The sequence below is a fragment of the Festucalex cinctus genome, chromosome 18 (assembly GCF_051991245.1).
Source record: "Festucalex cinctus isolate MCC-2025b chromosome 18, RoL_Fcin_1.0, whole genome shotgun sequence".
Lineage (NCBI taxonomy): Eukaryota > Metazoa > Chordata > Actinopteri > Syngnathiformes > Syngnathidae > Festucalex > Festucalex cinctus.
The window spans coordinates 1,502,492-1,513,956 of NC_135428.1; the positions used below are offsets into that span (position 1 = coordinate 1,502,492).

Sequence of the window (11,465 nt, forward strand, 5' to 3'; positions counted from 1 at the left end):
TTTCAAATGGTTAAGCCCGACTGTTGATGTAATGAAGAGCTGTCTTCATGTTAGTGATTATCGCGGCAACACCAGTTGGTTGTTATTCATTACCTTCCAGGCTAGTTTACATGCTGACTTATTACAATTACAGAACTAACCGCAGTACATACAAATGAGTGGTAATGTATGACATTGTCAAAGTCACTTTTTCTGTCTCCCCCTGAGCTCGATCGTATGTCGTATGTGGCGACAATGAAGGCAAGTTGTGGACGTACCACGTCGCCGACCTCCTGAAGGACAACTTCCAGAGCGGTAAGCCCATCGAGCCCACAGAGGTAAGCCAGGAAAGCGAATGGAAATGCCGTCTCGGGTTCCACGGACCCGTTCACATGTCGCCTGTTCCGCTCAGGTGCTGGAGTGGCCCGCCCCCGTCCGCAAGGGTCGCGGCCAGGTGGAAGGCCCGTCCATCAACAGCGTGGCCATGGACCCCAACCTCCGGTACCTGGTGGCGCTCAGCGACAAGAACATGGTGATGGTGTGGAAGAGCAAATGAATGCAACCTATCAATACCATTTAAAGTGTCCTGTGCGAGTTGACACTGGCTGATGTGAGTACACAATGTTCTTTGTGTAACGGTGCTACTACAGTATGCAAACACGCATATCACCTCAGTAAGCAGTTTACTAATTTTTTTTTTCTCATAATTTGACTGCGAGATCCTTTTTGTCATAATCTTGTACATTATGCAATGTTCTTGAGAAAATGTTCACATGACAATGTTTTGAAATTTAGTCATTGTATTTATAACAAAACCATGTGTTGAAAAAACCAAGCCAGCTTAAAATGTGAGTAAGTAAGTACTGTGCTTCTTGGAGCGTTTTATGTCATTTTATTAAAATGATTTGACATTTTCATGCGGGGGGTTTTTATGCAATATTTTTGGTTAAGTTGACAGTTTGGAGAGCTGGAAACTACAATCACAATAATAAACAGTCCTTTTGAATGAATGCAAGTGTTTTACATTAAGTAGTACACATTTGTGCTGCCTGGTCCATGTAATGTACACAGAAGGTAAGCCAAGTTCTAAATTCGGAAAAAGATATGATACAATGGAATTACTATATTAGTAGTAGTAGTGACTTATATTTAATTATGTTTGATATTCACGTCAGTGTGCAATCTGATTCAAAATTGTTTTTCGCCATTTTATTTAAGTGTTTACAATATCTGCTGCCGACTGTCGAAAATACTTTACCAGGAAATGTTTACCACTTCCGCGACTTCCTTTTTGTTTGCGTGGGCATGCGTGGGGACGCAAGCTCCGCCCCCAACGTCATGATTGGTCCGCTGATTGGCTGCGCAGTCTCCTAGTAAGTCCTGCCCACTCCTCCTCTCAATCATACTAGAGACCAGTCCTTGGCGTCCTTGCACCAGTACCTCATCGGTCGGTAGTCGGTTTTGTAACCGACGCGTACGTGCCTTTGTGCACGGTGGCCGCCGCGACACCCCTGATGGCCTCATAGCAGGCCGGACCGAACTTCTCCCCCCCGCCCTCCGCACCGGCAGCCCGGGACTCGCCGCGGAGATGCTGAGCGGTACCGCCAGCCGGGCCAGGCCGAGGCTGGGCAGCCTCTTCCTCGCGCCAGCTGCCACAATGGCACCACAACTACCAGCACCACGAGCCCCGCTGGCGCCGCCGTTGGCGTTAAAGGCGGCCGGCCGCCGAGCGAGGTCCACGTCGTCCCTGCAGGGCTTCTCCGAACTGGCCCGAGAGCGCTCCAAGACGGTGACGTCGTTTTACAACCAGTCGGCCATTGACGTCTCCGCGGAGAAGGTGAGGACCTTGTTACGTTTGTTTGTGTTTCGTCAAGATAGCTTACAGTAGCAGCGACGCTAGTGGCTAGCTAGAAGTCAGCTGCGTTCAATGACGGTCATTTTTTTACGACATTTTCTTCCTGAGTAGTTAACGCAAGCTGCCATTTGATTTAACCGTTGAATGAAACACGTTGAACATTCATTTACATCGCCCTACTCTGTTGTCACCGAACAATGTTTGCCATCTTTTGGTTAATGGCGTCGACATTTCAATGTATTGTGAAATGGTGGCGGCGTGGCTAACGTTTTAACACCTCACGCTCGCTTTTCCACATTCGACGATTTGACACGTTAGTTAAATGTGCTTTTTTTTTATAATGGCATTTTTTTTTTCAATTGTCGACTCGTTATCCTTTTTTTTTTGTCAAATTCAAGTAAGTCGGATAGTCAGAGGAGGGTGACATTCAGCGTGACCGGTTTTTGCATTTGGGCCTTGAACGCAGCAGGATGTTTTTCCTGCTTCTTCCCACGAGGAGTTTTTGGATTTCCATCTTTTGTCCCACTAAACAACAGCTTGCTCACCATGTTTTCTCTCTCTCTCTTTTTTTTAACCGTGAAACGACTACTTTCTAATTAAAAACTTTTGGACTGAACTTACCTTTTGAATAGCGAAGACTCAAAAATAATTGACACCCCTGAAGGCTAGTTTTTGTCGAGATGAAACTCCACAACTCACTGCAACATTGTTGTTGCCAAATCAAGACTTTTATGTGACACAAGATGGTGGCAAAGCACTCATTTTTTGTAGACATAAAACTCCTTAACTCACATCTACACAGTTCCTTGATACCAAGATGCCATGAAATGGCAGAAAAGTAATTTTTGTGTGACCCGAAACTCCCGTTTACTTAAGTGTAATTCCATGACACCAAGATGGTGGCAAAGCACTACTTTTGGTAAGCTTAAGTGAAACTCCTCAATTCACTAAAACATCCTTGGTATCAAGGTGCCACAAAAAGTCGTTGAAGCACAATTTCTGTCTTAAGCGGTGAAGTGAAGTTTTCCCGATGGATGATGGAGAGGAAAAAAAACAAATGAGTGACTACAGCAAAGGGATTGTGTATCATCCGGACTGTGTTTTTGACCCCACTTACCAGCATAACATGGTCAACGTTCAAGTAAAGCTTAATGTTTCACCAAATGTTTTAAAGTCCTCACAGCAAATGTTCAAAATCCACAAAGTTTGACTGACTTAAAAAAAAATATTAAAAAAAAAAAAAATTCTCCCGAGCGTCCAACTTGAAATTTGTGTGCATTCAACTTGTTTACAAGTTGCAACTGGGAGTTGTTTAGTTTTATCGTCGAGTGCCAGTGCAGCTCGAGGACGCACGTGAGTCGGTTAGGAAAAAAGGAAAAAACTTTTTTTAATTTTATGGTTGCTGCGCTGGAGCCAGAACTTCCAGATGTGCATAAATCAACAGCTGCATCCTTGTGAGTCGCACTCACATTTTCGTCTGTGTAAAAAAACAAAAAAACAAAATAGACAACAGACATGATTGTTTTTAACTTCAAATGAATTCCATGTGCAGCCCTGAGATGCTTCCCATATTGTGTCAAATCACAACTTGAACAAATATTCTTTCCCAAAAGTATTTACGCAATCGTAAAGCTCACATTGCACTGACTATATCTATGCATACATTTTTTTTCCCCATTTTTGCTCCCATAATATCTGTCTTGCAGGCCTCGGTGCGACTCACCTTAGCCACTTTGCTGTACGCCGGCAAGTCACCAGACGGGCACCACATCCTGGTGAGCGCTCCGGCTCGTCAACACGCACTCGTGGGGCCGGTTCCCTTCAAACGCTTTGTGTGATTTATTTATTTGTTTTTGTTTCCCACCCCAGAGCAGCGGCAAGTACCTGCACAAGGAGCTCCCCGTGCGCATCGCCCACCGCATCAAGGGCTTCCGCAGCCTGCCCTTCATCATCGGATGCAATCCCACCATCCTGCAAGTGGTGAGCCAACGCAAACGCACGCGTCTTTTTTTTTTTTTTTTTTTTGAGTGAAAATATATAATTATATTTTAGCAATAAAACTAATCTAATTTCACTAACTCCACCAATATCATTCAAAATGAACATTTTAAAAATGTTCAAAAATTAAGTCAATAAAATCGAATGCAATTTTCAATTTTTTTTTGTGGGGGAATAAAAGTACAGATTTGTTTTGAATTATTATTACGTGTGTGTATATACATTTAAATGAATAAAATGCAATCTATTTGTTTACGTTTGTTAGCAAACCGAGGTGTCTTTTAGTTTTGTTGTTTGGTGTCGTGTTTATTCGATGAGCAAACTAAGTTATTATTTTTTTTGGTTTTTATTCTCCACGCATTCCAAGTCATTTGGAGATTCGTGCGTGAGGCCAATAAAGCAATTGAAGAGAACAAACAGTTTCCCACTCACAAGCAACACGTGGCCTCTGCCTCTTTTCTTTTTTTTTTTCTTTTTTTTTTTCCATGACCTTTCCCCCACATTCTTTCTTCCCTCCGCACTCTTCAGCGGCCTCGCATCGAAACCAACTTTTGTTCAATCCACAAGTGACTGACTGACTTACTTTATTGGGTACGATTTTGTTTTCTGGTGAAAAATGAAAAAGGAACTTTCTGGAAGTTTTGTCGCGTGCGAGTGACAAAAATGTGTCGCGAGGCCCCCCGAGGGGATTCCGAAGCCTCTTTCACGCTCTTCTTGCTCTTCTTTCCAGCACGAACTCTACATCAGAGCTTACCACATGCTCAGCGACTTTCCTCCTGTGAGTAACACGCACACACATGTATGCATGACTGTAAACACATACACGGGGGTCGGGTCAAGTTCAAGTTCCTCATATGATCTGCCGTCTCGCGGCCACCAAAGAACCATCAAGATCCACATTTAGCTGCCGTTGTTGTTGTTATAATCATTGGCAATATTTTAAACGTAACAGCGCAGGCGTGCGCAGTGTCGGTTTGTCGTTGTGAAATATCCGAACACGGGCGTGTCCGTTTGTTTTGTCATCCTCTTCGTGTTTATTCATGAAGGGGAAGAAAGAAAAGAAAAACATTGGATTTTCAGGCTCTTTCAATTCCATATAAACAAATGATTGCTTTTAAAGGATAACTTGACTCATTGAGACATTTTCAAAGTTCATATTGTGACAAGATTGAAGTCACCTCAAGTATTACACATCCTTAGTCATCTTTTTCTTTTTTCTTTTTTTTCTATGAAAATGACCAGTTTTGGAGATAAGGAATCAATATAATATTGTCAGGATGCCAGCTTTTGCTGGTCGACACAACAGAACGAACGCTGGCCTGTTTTTCAGATCAAGGACCAGGATGTGGAGTCTCGCTTCTGCAAGCTGGTGCAGCAGCTGCTGGACGACCACAAGGACGTGGTCACCATGTTGGCGCAGGGATTCCGCGAGTGTCGCAAGCACGTCCAAGTGAGGGCAACAAATGTTTTTCACATCAACATTTTCATTCTTCTTCAAAGTCATGTTTTTGTGCGCGTGTGATTCCAGGACGAGACGATCCTGCGAAGCTTCCTGGACACCACGTTGTGCTCTCGTCTGGGAATCCGAATGTTGGCCACGCACCATCTCGCCCTGCACGAAGACAATGTACGTCCGCGCACTGTCCGTCTGTCCGTCTGATTTATATTAAAAATAAAAATGAAAATTCTCCTCTAGGCCGATTTTGTGGGCATCATCTGCAGACGTTTGTCCCCCAAGAAGATCATTGAAAAGTGGGTGGACTTTGCCAGGTGAGCGCCTCTCCGATTGGCTGCTTATTTTGATTGACGGCTCGGCAGATAACGGCGTTTGTTTGCGCTCGCCAAAGATGAACGTCTACGCGGGTTATCGCTCGCTCGTGTCGCTGCTGTCGTCTTTTATCAAGTGCCGCCGTGTTTTAACGACGAGTGCAAACGCGTGACGTTGCAGGCGTCTGTGCGAGCATCAGTACGGCAACTCGCCGCGAGTTCGCATCAACGGCCACGTGGCGGCGCGCTTCCCTTTCATCCCGCTGCCGCTCGACTACATCCTGCCCGAGCTGCTCAAGAACGCCATGAGGTACGTTTGCCGCACAAATTCAATCGCACGTTTTAGTTGGTCACAAGAAGAAGAAACATTACATTTTGTCTGGAATATCATTTCAATGATGCAAATAGTGTCGATTTATTTATTTATTTTTGTTAACAAATTAAGTTTTGCCCATGAGCAAATTGATGGCTACGGATTCTCTTAAAAAAGACTTTTTTTTTATTTATTTATTTTTTATCGTTTTTTTTTTTTGTTTTTTTGTTTTTTTAAACGATCATGTATATCATTTTTTATTTATTTTTTTAATGACCATGTATAGTATGAATAGTAAGTTTTTTTTTTAATGTTTTTTTGTTTGTTTTTTTAATGACGTATGGTAACGCATTTTTTTTTTTTAATGACCATGTATAGTAAGGCTTTTTTTTTTTTTTTAATAAAAAAAAAAAGACCATGTACAGTAAGGCATTTTTTTTTTTTAATGACTATGTATAGTAAGGCATTTGTTTAAAAAAAAAAATATATATATATAACGTCTATGTATAGTAATGCATTATTTTTTCATCTTTTATAGAGGACCAAACTGTCAAAATAGAAAATAAAGTAAATGTTATTTATGAATTATTTAATTTTTTCATTTTTGTTCTTTGTATTACAAAAACTGTGTTCACTTTTATTTAAAAAATTTTCATATTTTTTGTATTTAGTATTTGAATGACTTTTTTTTTTTTTTTTTTTTTCTCCAGTTTTGATTTGTTTTTATTTGTAATGGTGAAATGATATGCAATGTGTGTTGTTGTGTTGAGGGCCACCATGGAGAGCCACTTGGAAACGCCGTACAACGTCCCCGACGTGGTGGTCACCATCGCCAACAACGACATGGACTTTGTCATCAGGTGGGTCCCCTCTTACCTTTTTAATGCAGGACCGCGCCCCCATCGGCACCTTCATGCAAATGAAAAATGAGAACGTCGTTTCCCGCACGCAGGATCTCGGACCGCGGCGGCGGCATCCCGCACACGATCGTGGACAAGGTGATGGATTACCACTTCAGCACGGCCGAGGAGAGCGCGCAGGACCCGCGCATGAACAACCTGTTCAACAACATCACCAACAGCGGCAACCAATCGGGACCCATGCACGGGTAAGGCCCCGCCCCCACCGAGTCAACTCGGCGCAAACGTGTTGCGATCGCTCATTGTGCCGTTGCGCAGGTTTGGCTTCGGTCTGCCGACGTCGCGGGCGTACGCCGAGTACCTGGGCGGCTCGCTGTCCGTCCAGTCCATGCAGGGCATCGGCACCGACGTCTACCTGCGCCTGCGCCACATCGACGGCAAGGGAGAAAGCTTCCGCGTGTGACCACCACGACGGCGGCTCCTCCTCCGAATCTTCTGCGTTTTTAGCCACTTTCTCTTTTTCTTGTTTTTGCCTTAGACTGATTATAAGCTATGTTAGCTCTCAAGTTGGACTTCTTGGTTGTTTTTTTTTGTGTAGCCTGTTTTTGGATGAGTTTCTCGAGAAAAACAGCATGATTGCAAAAAAAAAAAAAAAAAGTTACTGCAAATGAAGACACTCCAGCAAGGAAGAGGAAAAAAAAAAAAGAAAGATGAAGGATCAACTCGGCTGCCATTTTTTGGACAGGTTGATTTTATTTTTTTGGAACGGGGTTTTGATGGGGTCTCAACTTTTTTGCCTTTTCAACCGCGACGTTCCTCACGTTGTTTTGTTGCCTTTGCTCGCTTTCCGTACTGTGACTTCTTTTTTGCTACATTAGCATAACACACCACACAAGTATTTTTGTCTTTTGTTTGAAATTAAGATTTTTGTCGTACAAGAACGCGTCAGCATCGACTCCAGTTGCTTCTGAGCAGCGCCTCCTGATGTTGCTGTCCAACAAAAGTGCATGTATCCATATTTTTTTTCCCATGTGCGTCAGTTAAAAAAATAATTATGAAATAGCAAAAATACTTCAGATTTTTTTTTTGCTAACAAATGTTTTTGTGCATGTCACATCCGATCAGATTTTGTTTTAAAGTGATTCTTTTCTTTGTGTATCTCCAAATTTGTCATGCATTTATTGCCAAGTTCATGCATCTACAGTTATTATTTCCATGCACATTGTTTTTTATTAATAGACATTGCATGCCTTCTGTAATTTATACCCCAAACAAAAAGGTAAAATGCTGTTTTTTTTTTCCTTTTTTTTTTTTTTTTTTTTTTTTTGGTAAATACAAATGGAATTATATTTTTTCCAATAGTCATCAGTTAATGTCTGTGTTCATGCATCTTTTTGTTTGCCATGAACTAGCCAAATGCTACATTTGGATAAACATGCTTATTTTTGGCCAACGACCCTCTTGAGTGACGTTAAACTCTGCCAATCAAAATGAAAGATGGACTTTGATGAGTTGATTTTTAACTTTGCAGCTAAGTGGGCGTTTCCCATTCATCAAACGCATTGTTTCGTTAACCCTTTGTTACTACTTTTAAGTGACTGAGCTGGTGGATGACAAATTTTTATGCTTGCATAAGTTCTTGCGTGTAAATAAGTACAGTAGTTGAGTGCATGTAGGCAAGTGCGCCATCTGCTGGTTGAAAGAAGAAACACCAGCTGACTGAAACAAAATATTTTGAAGTGCATCCCTTTACGTTTAAGTTTGTGTACATTTTTCCCTCTCATGGAGAATTAAGTACTCTTGACAACAAAAAGAAGTATTTCCAGCTGAAAGATGATTCAAGTCTATTTTACTCACCTTTGACCTCTTGTGTTCATTAAAATTTTCATTGTTTGAACCTCCTGACTCATTGTCGAAACGTTATTTCAAAATGAAATTTTATATAGACATGAATTTTTTTATTTTTTTTTAACAACCATGCATAGTATGGCTTTTAAAATAAAAACAAAACAAAAACAAAGACGTTTCTTTTGTTTTTTAAACGACCAACTGCTTTTTTTTTTTTTTAATTTAACGACCATGTATAGTAAGCCGTTTTTTTTTTTAAAAACGACCATGTATACTAAGGCGTTTTTTTTTGTTTTGTTTTTAAACGACCATGTATAGTATGGCGTTTTAAAAACAAAAAAAAAAAAAAAAAACGACCATGTATACTAAGGCGTTTTTTTGTTAGTTTTTTTTTCCTCAAACGACCATGTATAGCACACCTGTCACCATGGGCGGCCCATAGGGGTCCGTGCCCGCCCACCAAGATGATTGTGCCCGCCCAGTTGAGGCATGGATCTCTAAAATGGTTCTCCTTTTTTTTTTTATTATTATATTTTTCCATTCATTCGGTTTAGCACTCTTATATCCGAGTGTCAGTAAACGCAACACAGGTCTCGGGGTGTCGGAGGTATGTTACGTTTGTGTTGGCTGCTTCAGTTCATTGCTTGCCACTCGCCGAATTGTTCTTGTTTTTGGCGTCGGCTACGGCCAACGGTGGCCATTTGTACAAGTAACGTTTTCTGGCGGCATTCTTGCAAGATGTCACAATATGAAGAAATAGTGGTATGTTTTTTTTTGACTGATAGCCAACAGCCATTACAGTCTTACTGAAAATAATGCTAGCTATGCCTTACGATGACTTATACGTACACGTGACAAATATGTCAATGTTGGCGTTCAATGCAAGAGTCATGTACATTTTGTACAAGTGAAGCTGCATGTTTCTGAGGTCGCTGGCGCACAAGACAAGTGAGGAGGGACATAATACAAACTTCTTTAGTGTCGGCAACTAAAGAGTCACTTGGAAAAAAAAAACTCTACGGGACCCACATATCGTTTTGGCATCTACAATGAGGTAGGATTTTGCTTTCCTTTTTTCTTTTTAATTCTGCTGCAGACACCGTTCAAACAGGTGGCCCGTTCGAAGCAATATGTCAGCACATCCGCCCTATTGGATGTGGCAATTGTATTTGCCATTCCATCGGCAAAAAATAGTAAGATTGACTTTGAATGGGATAATATAATCAAAGGTAATAATAATTCCTTATTAATCCAATGAGTTGTGGCTTGATGATACATCTCCAAGGAGAAACAGAAGGAGTCACCTTTACAAATAGCTTCACTTTGCCTCATCCAATATGGCTGCGGCGTCAACGTACTCACGACGCCACCGCAGTCTACTTTATGTGTGTGTACTGTAAATGCGGACTATGATAATACTGTCAACGGGCGCCATTCAATGGATAGATGCACGACAGTGTTGCATAAATGTATCCAAATATATTGGGTAAGTTAATGCTGTCAGTATGGTATTCATAATAATTGGGCCCGCCCGTGCATTTCATGTGCCCTCCTTAATCCTGGGCTCTGGCGTATTTTATTTTATTTTTTTATTTTTTTTTCTCAAACGACCATGTATAGTATGGCGTTTTTTTTTTGTTTTTTTTAAACGACCATGTATAGTATGGCGGTTTTTTGTTTTGTTTTTTTAAACGACCATGTATAGTAAGGCGTTTTTTTTTTGTTTTTGTTTTTTTTCAAACGACCATGTATAGTATGGCATTTAAAAAAAAGCAAAAAAAAAAACGACCATGTATACTAAGGCGTTTTTTTTGTTTTGTTTTTTAAACGACCATGTATAGTAAGGTTTTTTTTTTCTCTCAAACGACCATGTATAGTATGGCGTTTTTTTGTTTTTGTTTTGTGTTTTTTAAACGGCCATGTATAGTAAGGCATTTTTGTTTTTTGTTTTTTTTCAAACGACCATGTATAGTATGGCGTTTTTTTGTTTTTGTTTTGTGTTTTTTAAACGACCATGTATAGTAAGGCGTTTTTGTTTTTGTTTTTTTCTAACGACCATGTATAGTATGGCATTTAAAAAACAAAAAACAAAAAAAAACGACCATGTATAGTAAGGCGTTTTTTTTTTTTTTTTTTTTTTTTCAAACGACCATGTATAGTAAGGCGTTTTTTTTTTTTTTGTTTTTTTTCAAACGACCATGTATAGTATGGCTTTTTTTTTTAAAAACGACCATGTATACTGAGGCGTTTTTTTTTTTTTTTTTTTTTTTTTTTTTTTTTTTTAAAACGACCATGTATAGTAAGGCATTTTTTTTTTGTTTTTTTTTCAAACGACCATGTATAGTATGGCTTTTTTTTTTTTTAAACGACCATGTATACTGAGGCGTTTTTTTTTTTGTTTTTTTTACGACCATGTATAGTAAGGCGTGTTTTTTTTTTTTTTTTTTTAAACGACCATGTATAGTAAGGCATTTTTTTTGTTTTTTGTTTTTTCCAACGACCATGTATAGTAAGGCATTTTTTTTGTTTTTTCCAACGACCATGTATAGTATGGCATTTTTTTTTTTTTAAAACGACCATGTATATAGTAAGGCGTTTTTTTTTTGTTTTTGTTTTTTAAAGACATCTCGATATAAATATGAAATAAAAGCTGGAGTTCAGAACTTTGTCTCACACTGTATGTTAAACGACCTCTCAAAAACAAACAAACTGTTAAATTAAGCCGTTTGTGTTCAATATTAGCATAGGAGACATTCCCAGTGTTGCCTTGAGGCGGAAGACAAAGTCAATATGAAACACGAGCCCCATTTTTCATCCTGCGTGAGAACAAAAGGTGTGTCACAAA

General features: G+C 40.1%; 2 protein-coding genes and 1 long non-coding RNA gene across 4 annotated transcripts in view; 2 read left to right on the forward strand and 1 right to left on the reverse strand.

Annotated features, from left to right (window-relative positions):
- lrwd1 (leucine-rich repeats and WD repeat domain containing 1) overlaps positions 1-979 on the forward strand; it is a 23,643-nt gene extending 22,664 nt beyond the window's left edge. For both annotated transcript variants that reach the window (XM_077504067.1, XM_077504068.1), the window contains 2 exons: positions 208-317; positions 392-979. In XM_077504067.1, coding sequence (XP_077360193.1) covers positions 208-317; positions 392-535 — 254 coding nt within the window. In that variant the 3' untranslated portion in view covers positions 536-979. The remainder of the gene's footprint in view (positions 1-207; positions 318-391) is intronic.
- Positions 1-1,887, reverse strand: part of LOC144005770 (uncharacterized) — a 3,527-nt gene extending 1,640 nt beyond the window's left edge. The window contains exon 1 of the long non-coding RNA XR_013279646.1: positions 258-1,887. This is a non-coding gene — a long non-coding RNA (uncharacterized LOC144005770). The remainder of the gene's footprint in view (positions 1-257) is intronic.
- bckdk (branched chain ketoacid dehydrogenase kinase) lies at positions 1,420-8,677 on the forward strand. The gene is made up of 11 exons (XM_077504077.1): positions 1,420-1,816; positions 3,541-3,609; positions 3,704-3,814; positions 4,563-4,610; positions 5,163-5,282; positions 5,361-5,459; positions 5,529-5,602; positions 5,781-5,909; positions 6,683-6,772; positions 6,865-7,020; positions 7,091-8,677. The coding sequence occupies exons 1-11, from the start codon at positions 1,568-1,570 to the stop codon at positions 7,233-7,235; spliced, it is 1,290 nt and encodes a 429-aa protein (XP_077360203.1). The 5' UTR covers positions 1,420-1,567; the 3' UTR covers positions 7,236-8,677.
- The last annotated feature ends 2,788 nt before the right edge of the window (positions 8,678-11,465 follow it).